Source organism: Schistocerca americana, chromosome X (assembly GCF_021461395.2).
Source record: "Schistocerca americana isolate TAMUIC-IGC-003095 chromosome X, iqSchAmer2.1, whole genome shotgun sequence".
Classification (NCBI taxonomy): Eukaryota; Metazoa; Arthropoda; class Insecta; order Orthoptera; family Acrididae; genus Schistocerca; species Schistocerca americana.
The window spans coordinates 36,318,609-36,343,450 of record NC_060130.1 but is presented as its reverse complement, the minus strand read 5'-3'; the positions used below and the strand labels follow the sequence as shown (position 1 = coordinate 36,343,450).

General features: G+C 40.5%; 1 protein-coding gene across 1 annotated transcript in view; it reads left to right on the top strand.

Annotated features, from left to right (window-relative positions):
• The window catches only part of LOC124555017 (molybdenum cofactor biosynthesis protein 1-like), a 56,060-nt gene that overhangs the window by 20,483 nt on the left and 10,735 nt on the right, over positions 1-24,842 (top strand). Inside the window, exons 5-6 of the mRNA XM_047128762.1 lie at positions 8,360-8,505; positions 13,375-13,460. Coding sequence (XP_046984718.1) covers positions 8,360-8,505; positions 13,375-13,460 — 232 coding nt within the window. The remainder of the gene's footprint in view (positions 1-8,359; positions 8,506-13,374; positions 13,461-24,842) is intronic.

Here is a 24,842-nt window from a genome sequence, read left to right as displayed (position 1 = left end):
AGGGGGAAACCAGCTGGCGCAATGGTTGGCCTGCTATAAGGCGCTGCCATAGCTCAAACTGATATCAACTGTGTTTTTTTAAATAGGAACCCCATTTTTTATTGCATATTCATGTAATACGTAAAGAAATGTGAATGTTTTAGTTGGACCACTTTTTTCACTTTGTGATAGATGGCGCTGTAATAGTCACAAACATATGTCTCATAATTTTAGACGAACAGTTGGTAACAGGTAGGTTTTTTAAATTAAAATACAGAACGTAGGTACATTTGAACATTTTATTTTGGTTGTTCCATATGTGATACATGTACCTTTGTGAACTTATCATTTCTGAGAACGCATGCTGTTACGGCGTGATTACCTGTGAATACCACATTAATGCAATAAATGCTCAAAAAGATGTCTGTCAACCTCAATGCCTTTGGCAATACGTGTAACGACATTCCTCTCAACAGTGAGTAGTTCGCCTTCCGTAATGTTCGCACATGCATTGACAATGCACTGACGCATGTTGTCAGGCATTGTCGGTGGATCACGATAGCAAATATCCTTCAACTTTCCCCACAGAAAGAAATCCGGGGACGTCGGATCCGGTGAACGTGCGGGCCGTGGTATGGTGCTTTGACAACCAATCCACCTGTCATGAAATATGCTATTCAATACTGCTTCAACCGCACGCAAACTATTTGCCGGACATCCATCATGTTGGAAGTACATCGCCATTCTGTCATGCAGTGAAACATCTAGTAGTAACATTGGTAGAACATTATGCAGGAAATCAGCATACATTGCACCATTTAGATTGCCATCGATAAAATGGGGGCCAATTATCCTTCCTCCCTTAATGCCACACCATACATTAACCTGCCTATGTCGCTGCTGTTCCACTTGTTGCTGCCATCATAGATTTTCCGTTGCCCAAAAGTGCATATTATGGCGGTTTAGGTTACCGCTGTTGGTGAATGATGCCTCATCGCTAAATAGAATGCATGAAAAAAATCTTTCATCATCCTGTAATTTCTCTTGTGCCCAGTGGCAGAACTGTACATGACGTTTAAATTCATCGCCATGCAATTACTGGTGCATAGAAATATGGTACAGGTGCAATCGATGTTGATGTAGCATTCTAAACACCGACGTTTTTGAGATTCCCAATTCTCACGCTTTTTGTCTGCTACTGATGTGTGGATTAGCTGCCCCAGCAGCTAAAACAACTACTAGGGCATCATCATTTGTTGCAGGTCGTGGTTGATGTTTCACATGTGGCTGGACACTTCCTGTTTCCTTAAATAATGTAACTATCTGGCGAATGGTCTGGACACTTCAGTGATATCGTCCAGGATACCAAGCAGCATACATAGCACACGCCCCTTGGGCATTTTGATCACAATAGCCATACATCAACACGATATCGACCTTTTCCGCAATTGGTAAACGGTCCATTTTAACACAGGTAATGTATCACGAATCAAATACCGTCCACACTGGCGGAATGTTATGTGATACCACATACTTATATGTTTGTGACTATTACAGCAGCTGGCTGGAGTGGCCGAGCAGTGCTAGGCGCTACAGTCTGGAAACGCGCGACCGCTACGGTCGCAGGTTCGATCCTGCCTCGGGCATGGATGTGTGTGATGTCCTTAGGTTAGTTAGATTTAAGTAGTTCTAAGTTCTAGGGGACTGATGACCTCAGAAGTTAAGTCCCATAGTGCTCAGAGCCATTTGAACCATTTTTGACTATTACAGCCCCATCTATCACAAAGCGAAAAAAGTGGTCCAGCTAAAACATTCATATTTCTTTATGTACTACATGAATATGTAATAAAAAATGGGGGTTCCTATTTTAAAAAAATGCAGTTGATATGAGTTTGACCCATGGCAGTGCCATCTACCAGGCCAACCATAGCGCCATCTGGTTTCTCCCTTCAAGCTAGACGAATTTCGTTCTTTGTAGTTTTTTCATTTGATGCTTATTATGTGAGATATTTGGCCCGGTCACTATCAATGGACCACCCTGTAGAAAGCTGTGGATTGCTGTGTTATAAAGGTTAAATTATGTGTTTGTATTGGTAGCACTGTCAAAAATAGTATTGTATCTTTTCATAGTATAAACATGCTTTGCACATCGAAGTGCTAACATTTTTCTGAGGAATAGTGACGAATAGACTGGTAAATCTCTCAAAAAGTATGACTCCAAAATGAAGTGTTTTTAAGAAATGTGGGTTTCATGGTAATAAATTTTTGAATAAAGAGAAACATTGTGTTCAGCATGTGGTGTGTGAAATTACAGACAATGAAATACTCGCAAACTCATGAGTATCTAGAGAAACACCCATTAGTGCTTCGAAGATTAAAATAAAACATAGTGATAACACAGTTATCTCAAAACAAAACTCATGTAAATGGTAGGTTAGGTTATATTCTGATACATCTACACATCGTAACAGGGGTGTTATGTGAATGTGTGTGCTGTATGTATGTGGAGGGCCAGTTAGTTTACATGAAGACATTGAGGTATCAAATGGACTAGCCAGGAAACTTATCATTAATTCTGCCAGTTGTAAATATACTCATTCATTTTGGAGTTCTGATAAGTGTAAAGATAATTATTTTGAAATAAATGTTAGGTGGTTTTATGGATTGAGAGCTATTGGCAAAGGACACACTGCAGTAGAAACAATGTGTGTCGTCATGTATATGCCACGCCCACTTTGTAAAATGGACAAGTATGCAGGATTTATTGGAGCTGCTGTGAAATCCACTGCATGTGAGTCAATTAAGGGTGCTGCAAATGAAGCTGCTGAAATAAACGATGGTATGATTGACATATCAGTAGCTTTTGGGGCACTTGGTAGAAGCGCAGCTGAAGTTCTAAGAATTCTGTTGCTACAGTGACCAGTGGTGGATACTGGAAAGCTAATAGATTTCCAGATTTTAACCAAACATTCTTATAAGTATAAATCAGGGAATGAAGAAGGGCATATCTGTGACAGAAATTATGTAGGACAACTAGTCGTACGGAGGCCTGTGCAGCTGTTGAAATTTATAATCGATCTGTAAACTAAAGGGGAGTGTGTTACACTAAGTTCTTAGGTTGTGCAGACTCAAATGCATATAACAGTGTAGTAGCCACTCAGCGTTATGGTGAGAAGCTTATCACAGAACTGGAATGTGTTGGTCATGCCCTCCTGGATCTGGTTCATGGTGCAATTACCGCAATGCCCAGTACTCAAACAGGTCATACAGCCATAAACATTATATCCCAGCAGCAGTTGTGGATATCATAAAACCTGTTTACAGAGACCAGGCAATCCTGAATTATTGAAGAAGTGTCTGCATTGTCAGACTCAAAATCCAAATGAGTCGTTCAATAATCTTATAGCGTCAGTGTCGTCGTAACTGCCGTCTGCGTCACGTCTGCTGTGCAGCGAGCTATGCTGATTTAAGTATTAACTCTATTTTTCTTACTTGTAACTTCTTCTTCCGTGTGTTTTTGCTTTTAGGAAGCTTTAATTGTCGAGTGCTAGTAATAGTGTTCCATAGATTTTGTGTTTGTTTTGAATACAGTCAGAGAAAGTCCGTTTAGTCAGCCATAGTGCCAGTAGTGCTAGTGTTTGTTTTCAATACAGTCCAGAGACAGGTAGTGCTATTTTCATTGTTTTCTACAGGAAGTGTCTAGTAACCACAGTTTAGTCAACTATCAGCTGCCTTTAGTGAATTAGCAGTCTAGTTATAAGTTGATTAACTCTCTACAGTAAATTGATTTCTTAAGATGGATAGGATGTGAGACTGCTGTGTACGGACACAGGAGGAGCTGGCCACTGTTCGCAAACAGCTGAACGTGTTGATGGCCGCGGTTAGCCGTCTTCAGGCAGTGGTGAGTCTGGTGCGTTGCATGGTACACCCCAGGTGTTACATGCTTCACCCACTGACCCTGCTGTCGACACATCTTTGCGGATACCGGGCGCGGTTGTGCCACCCTCTTCCCAAGGGGAGTGGCGGGTTCAGCGGCATTCGCGGCGCACAAGGTGGAGGGTCAGTGTGGAGGCTGGCCGTGTGGCATCGCCCGTTCTGCCTGTGAGTGGACATGTGGCCACTCCTTCAGCAAGGTCCGAGCAGGCACATGGGGGGAGGGGTTTATTAGTTATTGGGAGCTCCAACGTTAGGCGGGTGATGGAGCCGCTTAGGGAAATAGCGGAAAGGTCGGGGAAGAAGATCAGTGTTCACTCTGTCTGCTTGCCGGGGGTCTCATCCGAGATGTGGAGGAGACCGCGCCGGCAGTGATAGAGAGCACTGGGTGCACCCGACTGCAAATTGTTGCTCATGTCGGCACCAATGACTCCTGCCGTCTGGGTTCAGAGGTCATCCTCAGTTCGTTCAGGCGGTTAGCGGAGTTGGTGAAGGCGGAAAGCCTCGCGGGGTGGAATCTGAGCTAGCTATTTGTAGTATCGTTCCCAGAACCGATAGTGATCCTCTGGTTTGGAGCCGAGTGGAAGGCTTAAACCAGGGACTCAGACGATTCTACGGAGATCTGGGGTGCAAATTTCTCGACCTCCGCTATCGGGTGGAGAAATGTAGGGTCCCCCTGAATAGGTCACGCATGCACTACATGCAGGAAGTGGCTACAAGGGTAGCGGAGTATATGTGGAGTGCACATGTGGGTTTTTTAGGTTAGAGAATTCCCTCCCTAGGCCCGACAAGACACCTCCTGAGATGCGGCAAGGTAGGAGTAGACAAAATGCAACAGGGAATAACAATATTAATGTGCTAATAGTAAACTGCAGGAGCGTCTATAGAAAGGTCCCAGAACTGCTCTCATTAATAAGCGGTCACAATGCCCACATAGTACTAGGGACAGAAAGTTGGCTGAAACCAGATGTAAACAGTAATGAAATTCTAAACTCAGATTGGAGTGTATACCGCAGAGACAGGCTGGACAGTGAAGGGGGAGGCATGTTTAAAGCAATAAGAAGTGCAATAGTATCGAAGGAAATTGACGGAGATCCGAAATGTGAAATAATTTGGGTGAAGGTCACGGTTAAAGCAGGCTCAGACATGGTAATGGGATGTCTTTATAGGCCCCCTGGCTCAGCAGCTGTTGTGGCTGAGCACCTGAAGGATAATTTGGAAAATATTTCGAGTAGATTTGCCCAACATGTTATAGTTCTGGGTGGAGATTTTAATTTGCCGGATATAGACTGGGAGACTCAAACTTTCATAACGGGTGGCAGGGACAAAGAATCCAGTGAAATTTTTTAAGAGCTTTATCTGAAAACTACCTTGAGCAGTTAAACAGAGAACCGACTCATGGCGATAACATATTAGACCTTCTAGTGACAAACAGACCTGAACTATTTGAAACAGTTAACGCAGAACAGGGAATCAGTGATCATAAAGCGGTTACTGCATCGATGATTTCAGCCGTAAATAGAAATATTAAAAAGGGTACGAAGATTTTTCTGGTTAGCAAAAGTGACAAAAATCAGATTTCAGAGTACCTGACGGCTCAACACAAAAGTTTTGTTTTAAGTACAGATAGTGTTGAGGATCAGTGGACAAAGTTCAAAACCATCGTACAATATGCGTCAGATGAGTATGTATCAAGCAAGATCGTAAGAGATGGAAAAGAGCCAGCGTGGTACAACAACCGAGTTAGAAAACTGCTGCGGAAGCAAAGGGAACTTCACAGCAAACATAAACATAGCCAACACCTTGCAGACAAACAAAAATTACGCGAAGCGAAATGTAATGTGAGGAGGGCCATGCGAGAGGCGTTAAAAGAATTCGAAAGTAAAGTTCTATGTACTGACTTGGCAGAAAATCCTAAGAAATTTTGCTCCTATGTCAAAGCGGTAGGTGAATCAGAACAAAATGTCCAGACACTCTGTGACCAAAAAGGTACTGAAACAGAGGATGATGGACTAAAGGCCGAAATACTAAATGTCTTTTTCCAAAGCTGTTTCACAGAGGAAGACTGCACTGTAGTTCCTTCTCTAGATTGTCGCACAGATGACAAAATGGTAGATATTGAAATAGATGACAGAGGGATAGAGAAACAATTAAAATCACTCAAAAGAGGAAAGGCCGCTGGACCTGATGGGATACCAGTTCAATATTACACAGAGTATGCGAAGGAACTTGCCCCCATTATTGCAGCAGTGTACCGTAGGTCTCTACAAGATCGTAGCGTTCCAAAGAATTGGAAAAGGGCACAGGTCATCCCCGTTTTCAAGAAGGGACGTCGAACATATGTGCAGAACTATAGACCTATATCTCTAACGTCGATCAGTTGTAGAATTTTAGAACATGTATTATGTTCGAGTATTATGACTTTTCTGTAAACTAGAAATCTACTCTGTAGGAATCAGCATGGGTTTCGAAAAAGACGATCGTGTGAAACCCAGCTCGCGCTATTCGTCCACGAGACTCAGAGGGCCTTAGACACGGGTTCCCAGGTAGATGCTGTGTTTCTTGACTTCCGCAAGGCGTTCGATACAGTTCCCCACAATCGTTTAATGAACAATTTAAGAGCATATGGACTGTCAGACCAATTATGTGATTGGTTTGAAGAGTTGCTAGATAACAGAATGCAGCATGTCACTCTCAATGGAGAGAAGTCTTCCGAAGTAAGAGTAATTTCAGGTGTACTGCAGGGGAGTGTCGTAGGACTGTTGCTATTCACAATATACATAAATGACATTGTGAATGAAATTGGAAGTTCACTGAGGCTTTTTGCGGATGATGCTGTGGTATATCAAGAGGTTGCAACAATGGTAAATTGTACTGAAATGCAGGATGATCTGCAGCGTATTGATGCATGGTGCAGGGAATGGCAATTGAATCTCAATGTAGACAAGTGTAATGTGCTGCGAATACATAGAAAGAAAGATCCCATATCATTTAGCTACAATATAACAGGTCAGCAATTGGAAGCAGTTAATTCCATAAATTATCTGGGAGTATGCATTAGGAGTGATTTAAAATGGAATGATCATATAAAGTTGATCGTCGGTAAATCAGATGCCAGACTGAGGTTCATTGGAAGAATCCTAAGGAAATGCAATCCGAAAACAAAGGAATTAGGTTACAGTACACTTGTTCGCCCACTGTTTGAATACTGCTCAGCAGTGTGGGATCCGTACCAGATAGGGTTGATAGAAGAGATAGAGAAGATCCAACAGAGAGCAGCATGCTTCGTTATAGGATCATTTAGTAATCATGAAAGCATTACGGAGATGTTAGATAAACTCCAGTGGAAGACTCTGCGGGAGAGATGCTCAGTAGCTCTGTACGGGCTTTTGTTGAAGTTTTGAGAACATACCTTCTCCGAGGAGTCAAGCAGTATTATGCTCCCTCCTACGTATATCTCGCGAAGAGACGATGAGAATAAAATGAGAGAGATTAGAGCCCGCACATAGGCATACCAACAAGCCTTCTTTCCACGAACAATACGAGACTGGAATAGAAGGGAGAACTAATAGAGGTACTCAAGGTAGCCTACACCGTCAGGTGGCTTGAGGAGTATGGATGTAGATGTAGATGTAGACCAAAAAATGTTTTTCTTGTAATGAAGACACTAAAGTGGGGGTCAGTCATGCTGTTATTGCTTTTAATGATGGCAACATTGGTAGCGTAAAAGTGCTACAACATATGAGAATTAATTCTGGAGCAAACTGCATCAGAGAATTTGAATGGATGGACAAGGTTTGCAATGGTAAAGCACTGTATGCAGCACAGTTGGCCACTACGGAGTCCAGAAAGAAGAAAACAAGAAAAAACTTAAAAAAGGTCAAGAGGATGATATACAGTATGGTGCAGGGTGCTTCTGAGTGACTAAAAATAAAATGTTAAGCATATATTGAGTTACAGTCTATTAAAACTTTAAAAACTCTTCTTGAAAATTTAGATTTTCTCTTGCATTTTTCCCTAAATCTCAGAAACTACTTCGAGTAGCGAATTAAAATTTTCAGGGAGTAATAACATACGTATTCTGAGTCTTCTGAACTAAAAGAAGAACATAATATTATGCATAAATAAAATTATTTAGAATAACATACAAAAAAGTACACAAAATTTTAACTGTGTAATTAAAAAATTGCATTTCCAAAAGCAGTGGCTGAAATGCAATTATTGTAAGACTCAGAACATATAGTTTAATGTCCTGTAAAAGTTTCTTGTCAATGGCTACAGTTGTTCCTGAAATACGGGGAAGTTAAGTCACCAAATTTAACATTGTCAGGATAGGGCGTTCAAACTCCCCTTAATGCACATTTTCTCCTTCCTCCACTTGGTGAGCAACACATTTATAGTATTTACACAACAGCAGTAGCTATTTTCTTACAATTTCTTTTTGCAGGCATACCATGTCCCGGGCTTCAAGGGACGTGTGGGATTTATTACCTCAATGAGTGAACACTTCTGTGGCACGTGCAACCGTTTACAGATAACAGCTGATGGCAATTTGGAGGTGTGTCTCTTTGGGTATTCAGAGATATCTCTCAGGTGAGTGATGAAACATAGAATAATCATGTCCAAGTGAAAATTCATGCGAGGAAACCATAAAATTACTAGAAGACTGACAGAGTGATCAGTATTTTACCTTCAGGAGGTGAAATTCCAAAACTTCTTATAGACACATTCGTTCCTCTTGTCCTCACATTAGTCATGGACTCCGAGTGACCTTTGAGACCTTCAGAAACTTATCCCTCTTTCCTCTCTCATGAAGGAACTGATAGTTCCAAATGCTGAGTATAGAATAATACTTTCAAACTGTTTGCCATGCACATTAGGTATGTGGTTGGTATATGGAAGAGATAAACTGCAGTTAAATCCAGCAGGTATGAAATGAGTAATCTTTTCTTGAAGTTTTCAGCTTGCACCCTCCTCCCTCCCAGACATACAAACCAGATACCTCTAGCTAAATAATTTGTGAGTATATATAATTTGCCTCTGTCAACATCATGTTACACTAACCTATTTGTGAGATTAAATTAAAGGAAAGTAATCAGAACTGGAAATTATGTAAAGACATTTTTGGCTATGTCCCTGTGTTGTATTAAAGTTAACACAGTATTTCTGTCCATGTGATGGTAACTATGATTCGCCAGCCACCGTTGCCGAGTGGTTCTAGGTCCTTCAGTCCAGAACTGCGCGACTGCTACGGTCGCAGGTTTGAATCCTGCCTTGGCTCAGATGTTAAGTCCCATAGTGCCCAGAGCCATTTCAACTGTGATTCATGATTATCAGAGTCTATATGTTCCAAATAAAAATTGGAACTTCATGTGTATAAATGTACAAATTATTAGACAATGGGACCAACAACTGACACTTTTAAATTGATGACTAGACTAAGACTTGGCGATAAGTTTGTTTCAGGACATGGTAAGGGGGGTGAGGGGTGGGAAGAATCAGCTCTCTCTTTGTGAGCATACCAGAAATCCTTTATCAACCGAAGGTAAAATAAGATATAAAAATACAGGGTCAAACAATTAATTTAAGTATCTTAAAAACCAAATGACTAATAAAATTGGAAGCTAAGAAAAGTAAGTTCATAGTAAGTAGGGTGAAACACAGGGGGCTGCAACATATTGCCATTGTTGTTTGACTTGTCTATCAAAGAAAAAAGAAACGGATCAAAACAAAATAAAAGTGAGAATGGAAATGTATCAGAAGCAAATTAGAATAAGCAAGGAACATATTCTTTAATTAAAAAAAAAAAAAAAAGACATGTGAGGCAGATGTTCCTACAATTTTATGTTCAAAGCACAGCAGTCTGTGAAAGCAAAATATTTATGACATTGAAAAAAGAAAATCAGTGAGTGAAAAGTGTGTGTAGGTGAATTGTGGTGAAAGACTGGATATTGGAACTTCTGTTATGCTGCCCAGTATTAGTTGACTTGGTAGTAAAGGAGCAAGTTTGCAAGGGCGGATAACTGTTTGGCTACGTAAAATAGAGTGGGAGTATGGAAAAGCTAGTCCAAGATAGGATGAAAAAGATAACAGCAACTTAAAAAATGAACCCCATGAACCCCATTCCCATCTAGTGAATGCAGTGGTTGACAATATCTTGTGACATTCACCTATAAGGCTCAAACAATAATTGCTAAATAAAAATACAAAATGTTGACAAGACTGTATCTAAGCTGTCACTCTCTTTTGAAACAAATGTGTTTAAACCAACAAACACGCAGGAAAGCAGGGACAACTCACACACTAGAGAAGGATGGGCAGTATCATTGAAGGAGTGAGCATGAACCGTGTGGAATATGTGTGGTAAAAAAAAAAAAAAAAAAAAAAAAAAAAAAAGTAATGATAGTAAAATTCCAATCCCGGGAGCGGAAAGACTTACCTTAGGGGGAAAAAGGACAGGTATACACTCGCACACACACACATATCCATCCACACATACAGACACAAGCAGATATATATATGTCTGCTTGTGTCTTTATGTGTGGATGGATATGTGCGAGTGTATACCTGTCCTTTTTTCCCCTTAAGGTAAGTCTTTCCACTCCCGGGATTGGAATGACTCCTTACCCTCTCCCTTAAAACCCACTTCCTTTCGTCTTCCCCTCTCCTTCCCTCTTTCCTGATGAGGCAACAGTTTGTTGCGAAAGCTTGAATTTTGTGTGTATGTTTGTGTTTGTTTGTGTGTCTATCGACCTGCCAGCGCTTTCGTTTGGTAAGTCACCTCATCTTTATTTTTATATATAGAAGTTTATTATTTTATTTACCGGTCTTGCAGTTTCCTTGATTTCTTGCAAAGTACAGTACAATGAAAACCTACCATATTGCATAACAAGTAGATGAGTATAAACTTCAGAATAGCATCATCGCCATTAAATGACCTATGTTTTCTTTACTAACAAGAGAAGGGACAGAAGCAATAAACACAAAATCAGAACTGCTTTTGCTTGATTACAGCAGGGACAATAATTTTTAACATCTACATTTACAACAGATCATATTTACAAAATGTTTTCGAAATTTGCTCTGTTTGCTCAAATGAAAGTATTGCACTGCTCAATCATTCATTTACACTCAACCCCGACTGCTGCACATGCTGTGGGGTGTGTCATCTGGTTATGTCATATGTTCAGTGTTTCTCACCAATTTTTGGGGTATTTTGAAATGTACAAAAAGGAAAATAAAGAAAGTTATCACATTTTGCTGCACATTACCTGCGTCACAGAAAAATAATGTGTACAAATCTTCTCAGATTTGCCACTGAATAACTTTGTCCAAGCCTCACAATATTTCACCAACACAACTGTTCATCATCTTCAGGTAGTGGTGGGTCCTGTCATCACTGCTGCAAGATGTGGCTGGTGATATTCGCACAGCAGAATTGAAATTTGTCAGGCTAGAAGCAGGAGCACGAATGTGTGGACAGGCACTCCCAGTTGGATGTAAATGCCATTCATAGTAGCCTTCTGCTTATGTGTTGTGGGCAATGACTGCACTTCTGGACACTCGTGTGGTTAAGAGCTGAATTAACTCTCTGCAAGGTACTGCATCAGGTCATACATCGGAGGATCTGGTTTCTACTGTTTTAATTTCATGGCAGTCAGTGCTGGATTCTGGGCAGTGCTTAGTCAAAATTCCATATTCCTGTTGGTAAGATTGCCCACCGTATGGATACATGCCTCATTCTTAAAAACACAGTCCTAGAGTGATGATGCTGAGGATAAAATTTCAGTCCTCTTGGGAAACGTGTGGTGCCCTGTATTCAGGCAGTGCTCTGCTACCATTAATTTACTGGGTGGCATTTTTGTCAGCGCTGTTGAACACAGTGTTCTTGCACAATGTGAGGTGTCTGCCCTATATAAGGTTTCCCATAATGGCATCAGATCTTATATATGATCTGTGTTTTCTAAGGTCAAGATTGTCTTTAACTGAACACAAACAATTCCTTAGTTTTGCTGGTAGACGAAAAACACACTTGATTCTGTTTCTCTTAGCGATTCTTTTAATTTTGAAAACATGCCACTGAAATATGGCAAGAAAGCCATTTGCAGTGCTTGTCTAAGTATCTTCATTTACATCCCTACACTGAACTTGCTTTGCTCAGAACACATTGCAAATCTGTTTACAAGAATAAACATTCTGCTGGAACACTGTTCTTAGGTGTTACAGTTCACCAGGCAGACTGTCGGTATCTGAAATCACGTGTGCTCTATGTGCCAGGGAGTGTAAGACACTACCACATTGTGCAGGGTGACGGCAACTTTTGGCCCTCAAATATAACTCTGCGTGTATCAGTTTGCAGTAGAGACTAAGCCCCAGTGCTATGTCAGCTTTTCTTCTAACCGTGACATCCAGGAATGGTAAGCTGCTATCTTTTTGTACTTCCACAGTGAACTGAATATTCAGATGGAGCGAGTGCAAATGCTGCAGGGACATAGGTAGTGTCTGTATTATGTGGGCCACACCACAAATGTCTCTTCAGCAATCTGCCAGAAGGAGGAATGTTGGATATTTACTAAGGGAAATAGAGGATCTCCCATGGGAACACTGTCCACTTGATTAAAGTAGTTGGTGTTACATAAGAAATAGGATGAGGTATGCACATGTTTAAACAGCATCACAATTTCTTTCTCAAACTTGCTGCTAATAACCTCTAATGAGGGCTGCAGGGGCACTTTTGTAAGTAATGATATAACATTTGAGCCAACTAAAAGATCTGAAAGTTCTAGTTTAAGCATCTTCAGGTATTCTATGAAATCCTCTGAATTCTAAATATGATGGTCATAGTCATCCACATGATAAATTTCAAAGCTGTCACGTGGAAATTGCCAGTTGCATCTTGCAGCAGTGATGGTGGAAATCACCACCACCTGAAGATGCCAAAACGTTGTGTCACTGAAATATTGAGGGAGGGACTTGCATAATGTTATCTGGTGGGGAACCCAAAGTGTTTTTGCAACAGATCTATTAGGCAAGCCTGAAAAGTCACATATACTCCAAGCAGTAAGTACCTGTTATAAAATGGTCACATTAGTGAGCTTGGCAATTAATTAAGAGTTTATCAATAAATTTGGCTTCATTTTGCAAGAAATTGTGCTGTGTTCCAGTACTCCCTCTTCAACAAAACTAATGTCAGTTTCTGCTCCACCTCTTCAGCCCGAGATCCTATGTATACTTTTGAGCATTTGTGTAAGATACCTGTTTATTTATAAAAATAAAAGTAACTTCTATCATGACTTTCCCATTCTTGTCCAGTGGGTTTGTTATCCTGCTGTTGCCTACTGCAGACTACAAGATTACTGTTGAAGATTTCTGCAAAGTTTTTCTTCCTTTTTAGTGTACCAACATTTCACTGTGTGGTAATTGCCTGGTACTGTTTAACGGGTGTTTTAACTGTTGTTTCAGAGATGCAATACGAAGCAAATGCAGTGAGGATGACTTGCTTGCCATGATTGGGGCAGCAGTGAGAAGAAAGAAGAAACAACATGGAGGTAAGATACATTACAGCAAATGTAACTCTGTAGATAGAAAGAAAATTTCTGCTTAACAAGTCATAGCAAACATAAGAGCAAAATAGAATGAAAAGCAACAGTGATAGAACCTGTGTTTTTTGTGTAAACTTGGATTTAATTTTTTATTTAGTATTCATTCTGATTAATGCCCATTGGTCAACAGTATATTTCAGCCCTAGAATTTGGTTCTGCAAGGTCCACCAGATAACCATATATGGCTGTTGTAACTCCTTTATTGGACTTCAGAAGTTTTCCAGCAACAAATCTTTTTTTTTTCTTTCTTTCTTTCTTCTTTTTTCTTTTTTAAAAAAAAGCTAAAATGCAGAAAACATCATAAAGCAAACACTCACAGAAAAGCATCAGTGTCCTTGAAACAATGGAAACTCCAGTAGGAATATCAACAATGTTGGAAAAGACAGATTACTACTTACTGATGAAGGCTGTGGCTGAAAGCTTTATGTAAGTGTCTTTTAATTCTTCCCATCTGCAGCCTAAGGTATCTTCTTTATGGTAAGTAACAGTCTGTCTTTTCCTTCATTATTCATTAGTGTTCTTTTTTTTTATTGCTGTTTAGCAAGCATCGTGTGGTATATAAGGGATGTGAATAGCGTCAGATGTTGAATCATCACTCTGGAGGATATGAAGGTGCTGCATATTGGTGTGAGACAGCATTATCTGATGAGAGTTTGAAAGAAACCTCATTGTGGATGTCCATTTGGTCCCCTGGTTAAACCTTGCAACATCTGTATTTTTGGAGTATTTGGATCTGACAGTGGCCTGATGTTGGAAAGTAAGGGCTTACTCATCATCAGTGTTCCAGTTGACTACATCAGACCACTACAAGGGAGCATCACTGTGTAGTGTACTGAGTACATTGTAACCTGTTCACGTCTGTGACTGCCATTTGAGAACAAGTACAGTAAACTCTCGTGCAGCTACACTTTTGGCTAGCTAGATTGACACTTGACAAGTTTCAATTTGCGTGCACCTGGAGCCAAGCATTTGCTGGTGTTTTTTGGCAATCTACTGCTAATCAGTGCACTGGTGCGTGTCAAAAGTCCAAGTATCGTCAATTCGTGCGTGTGTTGGTTGAAGCTCTAGTGCGTTTCTTATTCGTATTGCATGGTTTCATGCCACTGCCATCTATTGGAACTCCTTGGAAGCACAGTACATACAGTATTGTTCTATGGAGCGCAACGTAGGCCTGTCGAAACTGACAATTAGAGTGCGCCGCCTAACTCTTTCCACTTGTTGTCGGTACATCAAAGCTGAGTGTTTAACAGTGAACGTACAACACCCTGTTGTGTTGCCACGTGGGCTTGGGTAGAACAGAGGAAATGGCATAGATGTATCGAATGCTTTCATTTGATGGCTGCCACAGCCTGGTTTCAAAAATCAAAAGTTTGTCTAGTGCATCTCGAGTGTTGTCAAGTTGTGCATTTGTGTGTTTCTGATTTGAGGTTTTGTGCTCCCACTATGTGCCTTAAAGTGTCCAGAGATAAAAGGGGCCAAAAACCATAAAGGACTCAGTTGAGTGTCTGTAAAAAGAACACTGAACGTGACTACGGGCACGTAACATAAAATGAATGTGATCTTGTTGGAAAAAGAGCATCACACTTTGCAGAGAATTGATGCTGGTGAGCCACCCACAAAAGTTGCTGCAGAGTAGGAGTACAATTACTGATCGGAAGACAAATCGATCAGGAATTGAAAAATTTTTGTTCCATCCAAGCATTGGGCAGCGCAGTGAAATCTTGAAAAACAATGAGAAAAGGTGCACATCCTCAGTTAGAAGAGGCATTATTTTTGTGGCACGAATAAATAAGAGCCAAAGGTGTGTCAGTTTCAGGTCCTCTAATTTGTCAAAATGAGCTAATGAGCTGATAGAAGGAAAGATGCAAGAATTCCTCGGAAGTAATGGCTGGCAGGATCATTTCAAGAAGCAGCATGGCATCCATGAAATTGCCATCAGTGCCAAATCATTATCTGGGGATGAAGCTGCTATGCTGATTTTAAGAAGAAACTGCACACAATCATTGACAAAGGAGGTTATACTGACAATCAACTTTACAAATGTGATGAAACTGGGTTGAATTACAAAATGCTGCCAACGAAAACCCTTGCCTCTAAAGAAGAAGAAATGGCTTCCAGATACAAAAAAATCAAAGAAAGATTTACTGTCCTCACTTGCAGTAATGCCACTGGCAATCATAAACTGTGTCTTACTTTAATTGGCAAATCCAAAACACCAAGAGCATTTAGACACCAACCAACCAGCTTTCCCACTGAGGTACACGAATCAGTCTTAAGGCATGTATGAACAGTGCCGTGCCATCTTCAGAGAGTGGTTCCAGGCAGAGTTTGTTTCAGCTGTAGTAAATTACATGGAAGGAAAAGGACTTCCTTGAAAAGCGCTACTTCTTGTGGACAATGCTCCTTCTCACCCAGGTGATCTGCAAGATGGGGATATCAAAGTTGTATTTCTTCCACAAAATGTCACATCTCTATGTCAACCGATGGACCAAGGTATTCTTGAGGCGATGGAAAAACATTACAGACACAAGATGCTGGAATACTTAATAGGTGTGATTGATGCTGCAGATGATTTTGTGGAAGCTCTTAAAAAAATTGATGTTTTAAGTGTCATTCATTGATTGCTGAAGCTTGGAATCTAATTCCTCCAGTTCCTCTTGTTAGGTCTTGGAAAAAACTCTTAGATCGTAAGGCAACCTAAGTGGTGGGAAGGAGGAGACAACACCGAAACTCAAGCTGACATAATTTTGGTGAATTTACTGGAGAAGCTGGTTGTAAAGACACACACTTCGAAGACATTGAAGAGTGGATGGAAAATGGCATTTTTTCATGTGACTGAGGATGAAATCGTCCAAATTGTGACCGATCATAAAGCGTTAGAAGACTATGTTTCTGATGATGAATCAGAGAAAAATATTCCTCACACATTCTGTTACGAAGTGATCCAAACTGCCCTGGAGTACATCAGCCAACAGGAGGAGACGATTTATCCTGAAATAGTTTGATTTCAACGTTGGAGATGTATTGTTGCAGCAATAGTTTCTCAAGCAAAAAAAAAAAAAGAAAAAAAGGCATTCGTGACTTCGTTACCAAAAAATAAACTCTAATGAAGCATCCTAGAACTTCTATGTCCATAACTTAAAAAGTTTTTTTTTTTTTTTTTTTTTTTTTTTTTTTTTTTACTTTTCTTGAAAGTTCCTCTGGACAGACTTTTCGTTCCTTTGAGTAATCTCTAGATTTGTTTCATAATTTTGTTCAGTAGTTTATTTTTTATTCAAAAGAGTAGATAATAAAATTAAAACTCCTGTTTTTTCCTGCTGCCAAATAAGGGAGATTTTTTCTGTAAGAATCCAAAATAAACGAGCTTTGTTATACAGCATTTAAAAACTTTGAGTTTTCAATCATAGTTTGGTGCCTTTTTAACATGTCAACACAATTTTTTCAGTAAAAAAGTGTAGGGTCATTTGCAACCATATCAGTAATGTTTTACATACCCTACGCACGTTTTACGATCGTATTTCGCAATATTGACGCAATTTGGAGTGTTCACATGTGAAAACAGGGGGACTTTGATTTATCTGGAATTTTCGTTATCGGAACTGACCACCGTCCTGATCATTTCGGATAAACAGGAGTTCACTGTAATAGTCTCCTTGCAACATGCTGTGTCATACAGCTAGGAGCAGCCAGACTATGGAATTGCCGTCCTGCGCATAGGCTGCCATTAACACCCAAGCAAATGACTGCATGTGAAGTGGTGCCATGATCAAGAAGTACGGACTGCTAATGAATGGCGTCACATTATGTTCACTGATGAGTCCCAGTCCTGCACTGCTCCAAATGACTATCATGGAGAAGTTTGACAGTGACCCGGGGAGATGGGGAGAGGTCCCATTCTTCCACATTTTGGGGGGGGGGGGGGGGTCACAAAGGAGTCCCATGGTGTGGGGAGCCATTGGGTATGACTTCAGGTCACGGCTTGTAATGGCCGTGGGAACTCTGATGGTACAGCAGTGTGTAATAGTATTGTGGTGCTATTTTTCAACAGGCCGGTGCTTGTCCACATGTAGTATGTGTCTCTTTAAATTGTCTGTGTGATGTTGATATACTCCTGTGGCCAGCAAAATCCCCATATCTGTCCCCGGTATAACATTATGGGACCAACATGGACGTCAACTCCATCCCACTGCCTGTATCCATGATTGCAATGTCCAGTTACAACAGTTGTGGATCACCTTTCTCAGGAGGGTATGCAGCAGCTTTACGACATCCTCCCGCACTGTCCAGGCCAGACAGGGTGCATTGCTGTATTGATAAGTGGGCTCAAACTGATAAGTTCTGTGTAAATTTGACTCTGTTTTGTTATCACTGAAATAACATCACATACCCTCTAAATTAGCTATGTTTCAATTTGTTTTCTCCCCACCTTCTGAGTGTCTCACTTTTTTTCAAGCAGTGTAATTTAAGACAGACATAAGAATATGAAAATGGGATGGCATATCACATTGCTATTCAACTATGCCCCTAAGAAAATTGTAAGATAATGGAGAAGAGCAGGTGCACTATTACACTGACTAGAACGTAAACTTAAAGATAGAATTATATTGTGTAACCTATACCGATGACATAATACTAATTGACAAAGACATCACTGATATGCTAAAGCAATTTGAAATATTAAGGGAGCAAGCTAGGAAAATTGGACTACTAATTTCACCTGGAGAAAAAATTCTTGGCTGATACCAAAATGGCACTGGGTGAACTTATATAGGCAATGACATAGTATTCGGTGTTAAATAGTTTAAATAATTTGGTGAAAAAGACCACTGAACATCATAATGAAAAGAAGGCCATAGAATCCAGACTTCAGAAAGTACAAACTGTCTCTCAGTTAACTAAAAGTATTTTTCCTGGAACTCTAAAATCTAACATTGTACAACAGTGATCAAATTAGAATTTCTTTATGCATGAGAGAGACTCTTTGTCCAACACAAGACATGAAAACAGCAAACTGAATTAGAAGAATGTAAAATTGTAGTAAAAATCTTAGGTCCAAGAATAAAGGATGGGATACATCACACAGAACCCAGTGTGAAATCTCCAGGCAAATTCCTAAAAGCTCTTGTTACAATGTGTCTCCAAGGAATCCAACTTGTGGGACATACAGAAAGAATGTATCCAAACAGGCAGCTCATTGGATTCCCACATACTTGAAAAATAAGATCCTACTGATGAAAACAAACAGGAAGAGTCCTTAAGAAATTGGAATCACCACATTTACAGTATTCTGATGTAGTGATGAGTCACACAGAGTGCAGTTTCGCAGTAGCTTGATCGATGCTTGTACTTGTGTATGTAGTATATGCAAGTGTGTACAGCGTCTCTTCTGGTGTACTCACGATATGCTAATTTAGTGGCCGAGCAGTAAACCGGATCCCTACTCGGTTCCAGTGTGCTGTGCTAATTATTCTTCTTCACTTGACATTTATGCTTGGAGCTGCAAGAGAGGCCATTTTCCAGATAATGCCACAAAAACAACAAATTCTCAGATATCAGTTTAACTTACACGCTTCAACATCATAGACAACATTTCACATTAATATGTTGCAGAACACTAGATTAGTGTTAAAATTGCCAGAGTAAACATTGTTCTCCATGTGACAGATTGTCAAAAGATGTCCAAAATCGATAAATTTTATATCTCTGCACAGAGAAGCAGCTGGTTGCTCATTGTCATCTGTGGTGCTAATCAATGGGTCGAGCTCGTTGCTGGCACAGCGCCACCTCAGAGTAAGTGGCCCCTCATCCCAGCAGGTGTCGATGTTTAAACACCCGTATAGTTCCCAAGACTTACTGCGTCTGTGGATAACTCCATCTCCGCACAGAACTTCCCACATTTCCCACACAGTGGGCCCTCGTGTCTCTTACACACAATAAATCTTCAAACTTATTTCATTGGCTAAGTTAAATTTCGAGTGTGATGTGCTATTTCGTAAAAAATAGCAAAAGGTAGACATGGATGTTATTGTGACTCTTTCCTAAGGCAACATTTGTGTATTACACTTGTAGAAGTGCACTGCAACATAAAACAGTAGACCGTAAGTTCAAACAATGGAAACTCCAGGTTGGAATATCAGCAGTGTAGGAAAAGATAGAGTGCTAATTACCATAAAGATGGCACGTTAAAATGCAGACAGGCACAGTTAAGACACTTACACATAAGCTTTTGGCCACAACCTTCATCAGAAAAAGAAATAGAAATACACACCATTCATTCACACAAGCAAGCACACCTCACACACACATGACCGCCAACTCCGACAGCTCAGACCAGAATGCTAGTCTGTAAGTTTGCTACACAATAAAATAATTATTCTGAGCTACAAGAAAAATGGATTCAAAGAACTAAACAGCTTGAAGAAAAAAAGGGAAGCTCCCTGAAGCAACGTAGTTTCACGAGTGTGCATACTAGTGGTAAATTATGAGAGTCGCAACTCTCTGAAATGGATACAAAGGCCACCAGATTGCATTAGCTTTGTTTGTGTCTCGGATTGTTACCAAGAATGGTAGGAGCTATAAGAGATGTGAAGAGTGTAAGATGTTGAGTGATCCCTGTGAAGGACACAGATGCCCTGTACTTCTGTGAGTCAGCATTATCAGCACGCAACAAAATTTGAAGGGGCCTAATTGGGTGTCTCCATTTGCCAGGCTGATTGAATTATGCAATATGCAGATTTGTGAGTCATTCAGATGTGGTAGTGGCCCCATGTTGGACTGCTTGGGAACGTAAGGGTGGTGTGCTTGTCAGCAAGCTTCCGGTTTACCGTGTCTGACGAGCCCATGGGAGAATTGCTGTAATGTACGCCGAGCACATAGTAACCCTTTCACACCTGCACCTGTCATGTGACCAGCAGTGAGACATTCTGCAAGACCCGCGATGACAGTTGTCAGTGAGTATGACAACGACATAGGGAGAGGGCGTGTGGAGCAGCATCGGATATGACTTCAGGTCACTCTGACAGCACAGCAGTATGTCATGGACATCCTACATCCTCATTTGCTACCTCCATGTCCAACGGAGTTACAAGAGACAGACCAGTGAAAACATATCCAGTTGTTGACTCACAAAACGGTTTTGAGCTGTGACGCATGTAGTCTTAAGTGAATCATTCATACAAAAAGAAAAGAAGAAGAAGCTAAAGTCAGAATGTGAAAAAATTGGAGAATGGAATAGATATTTGAAAACTTCACACTTGAAACTCCCAGTTTTCCTATTGTGAAAGTGCCTTTGTGACCATATGCATTTCACTGACAATAAACTTTTTTTTTCCCCCTGGGTCTTGGCTCCATATTTTTTCATCCAGTTGAGTCAGAATACTTGCATTGTATTTGTGAGGTATTGTTTCAGTCTTGCAAGCTAATCTAAAATACAAATCCCTTTTGCATCCTAGAAAACAATGACCACTCTTTCTCTCCGATTAAGTCACCTTGGCTATTTTTGTGCAACTGCTGTTTCATTTCATCCACGGGAACAGATTGGTGCATAGAATCAGTTGTGTGTCAGATTGTCCCAAATTGTTTTTCACATTAGGTTGTAGTCAGGCTTCAACAGACATGCCACTCACTTTCTGGTATGGCCACGGCATCAAATGTTTTGCTCATCTTTTTAATTACTGATCTTGCAATATCACACTGTGTTCTTTCTCAGCATTTTCATATTTGATTGTAATTCTAGGAAGTTGTTCATGAGTCATCTTACAGAGACATATGCTACATATGAATTCAGCCACCCATTCCTTAACTGTTGACTATGAAGGAACTCCCCCCATGAACCATGGACCTTGCCATTGGTGGGGAGGCTTGCGTGCCTCAGCGAGACAGATGGCCGTACCGTAGGTGCAACCACAACGGAGGGGTATCTGTTGAGAGGCCAGACAAACATGTGGTTCCTGAAGAGGGGCAGCAGCCTTTTCAGTAGTTGCAGGGGCAACAGTCTGGATGATTGACTGATCTGGCCTTGTAACATTAACCAAAACGGCCTTGCTGTGCTGGTACTGCGAACGGCTGAAAGCAAGGGGAAACTACAGCCGTAATTTTTCCCGAGTACATGCAGCTCTACAACTTGACTAGAAGAAGAGATCGGTTGGTAGGACATGTTTTGAGGCATCAAGGGATCACAAATTTAGCATTGGAGGGCAGCGTGGAGGGTAAAAATCGTAGAGGGAGACCAAGAGATGAATACACTAAGCAGATTCAGAAGGATGTAGGTTGCAGTAGGTACTGGGAGATGAAGAAGCTTGCACAGGATAGAGTAGCATGGAGAGCTGCATCAAACCAGTCTCAGGACTGAAGACCACAACAACAACAACATGAAGGAACTGACTCCTAATAAGTAAGATGATGCCTGTAGAAAAGTACAACAAAACAGTAATCTCAAAAAAGGACAGGATAGACAGTACATTCTGTAGGACATATTAAAAGTGATTGGTAAAAGAGACTTGGTGTGTTAAATGCAGCTTTTGGTTACATGATAATTGAATTGGATAGATAAACAATCTACTTGCTAAGTGGCGGCAGAACACACACATAAAAGAAGATTATAATTAGGCAAGCTTTCAGAGCCAGTAGCTCATTCTTCAGGCAGAAGGGTTGAAGTGGAAGGAAGAGGGGTGAAGGATAGGTCTAGGAAAAATTGTAGATTTTGAGAAAGTTACCCAGAACTGCAGATCAGGGGAGACTTTCCAGATGGGATGAGAAGGAAAGACTGATTCCACATCTACATACATACTCCACTAGCCACCATATGGTGCATGGCAGAAGGTACCCTGTCTCACTACAATAGTCTGAATAAAATTACTTGATAGTTGACATCAATCACTTGCCGCAACAATGTTGCCACATTGGCTACCAGCTACCGTTTGGTTACAGGTGACAACAAACAAGCGGCTCACTTCACAAATTATGTTAAACGTTTAACACAGAGCAATTTTTCTAGTGGCTGGTGCAAGGTATGTCAGAAATGTTGGATACTCTGTCGACTATTGATTTAAAGTGACCAGTGACTGAACTGGGGAAGACGACCCGTTTTGTATCCCTGACTGTAAACTTGTGTCCTAACCCAGCCGAGAAAATTGTGGTCAACAGTCTGCAGCAGTACTAATATCATGATCGCTTTGTTCATGGCGATTAAAGCTAACGCTTAAGGGTAAACTCAAGACAACAAAAACTCAATTTCAGGGCTGAAAGCAAATTAAAATTTCTCCGTTTCATTTGTTACCTGTAACTATCCTTACTCTAGCTGCACATGCTGCCATGTTAGAAACAAGTGAACAGTCCATGTGGGCACTTGTTCGTGGATTATAGATGACTGAGGCAGATTCCAAATGAAGAAATAGTGACAGGAAGAAAAATAAGACCAAATAGAACAGTCAAAACAATGATGAAAAATGATGCAGCAAAGTATTAAAAATAAAAAAATACATTTAAACCAATTAATTGAATGAAAATAATAATCACACTCTTTTGGTTAGATTTAGAAATAAAAATTTTGCTACATTGATGAGATTCAAACCTACGACATGCTACACATTAGATTAATCTGCCAACCATTGTGCTATGCCACAGCACTGCATGAAGTATTTATATATGTGAATGTAGTGACCCAGTTGCAACTATGAACTGCAACCTTAAAAATTTCAGTTTCACACAATGTAGTGAAAAGCTTATCTAATGTAAGATGATCTCTGTGAATATGATAACTATATGTATGATACTGAATTACACCTTGTGCTGAGTTATTCGGTAGTGTTTGGTTAGTGCTATGAATGAAATGTGTGTCTTTCATTAGCATTGTTAATGTGTGTTGTTTTTGGTGTAGCTATCGCGTGTCATGAAATACATAATAAAAGTGTCGGGCTCGTAATTCGGGATACAAATACATCAAGAAAGAATGCTGAACCAGGAATTGGAAGTGACTGGCCAATTTTGGTGGAGTTTGGCAACAGCAGACAGTTCAAGTGTGACGCTGACTACTCTTATTGGCGTTTGAAGTGCCAACTATCAAGTAATTTTATTTCAACTGTAGTCAGTTCCTTTTCCGTTCCATCTGCCAATCGATTGAGGAAAAAGTGAATGTCTATATGCCTCTCTATGAGTCCTAATTTGTCGTCTCTTATCTTCGTGGTCCTCACGCATAATGTATGTTGGTGCAATCAGAATTGTTCTGCAGTCAGCACAGTGTTCCTCAAAATCCCTCCAGGGATTCCCATTTGAGTTCCAGAAACATCTCCATAATACTTGTATGTTGTTGTTTCGACCTACTGTTAACAAATCTAGTATCCTGCCTCTGAATTACCCCAATGTCTGCTTTAATTCGACCCCTTGTGGATCCCAGACACTAGCATCCTATATGTGATGTCCATCACAGCTGAGCCACACTGTAGTAAAATCCACCCAACAAACGAAAGATGATTATTCGCCCTCCCTACCATGACCCTCACAAGTTTGTTCCATTTCATATCACATTGCAACGTTATGTCCAGATACTGAAACAATGTGACTTCATTCATGACACTACTAATGCTGGATTCTGGCATTATGGATTAGTTTTTCCAACTCATCTGCAGTAACTTATATTTTTCTACGTTTAGGGTTAGCTGTCATTTATCACACCAACTGGGAACTTTGCCCAAGTCATCTTTTATCCTCCTAAATCACTCAACAATGACACCTTCCATACACCACAACATCATCAGCAAACAACCACAGATTACTGTCCACTTTGTCCATCAGATCAGTTATGCACATAGAAAATATGAGTAATAGCGCTCCTATCACACATCCCTGGAATGATCCTAATGATACCCTAGTCACTGATGGACACTCACCGTCGGGATAATGTAGTGGGTTCTATTACTTCAGAAGTCTTTGAGCCACTCACATGTCTGGGAACCTATTCCATGTGCTTGTACCTTTGTTAAAAGTCTGCAGTGAGGCACTATGTCAAATGCTTCTCGGAAATCAAGAAATATGGAATCTGGGTTTGTGAATTTTGTGATGGCAAAGTTAGAGGAGCAATGCATCTGCATTAAATTTTGCGTGAAACTCAAGAAAACCTTTACACAGACACACCAAATGATGCAGGGAGCCTATAGCGATGAGTGCTTAAGCCATACTTGGTGTTATGTATTATTCACACGTTTTAAAATGGCTTTACAAAAGTCAAAAATAATCCTTGTTCAGGACGCTCTTAGATGTCCCCTGATGACGCTTGTGTCAGGAACGTCAAAGAAATTGTGTGCGGCAGTCGAAGATACACTGTCTGAGAGA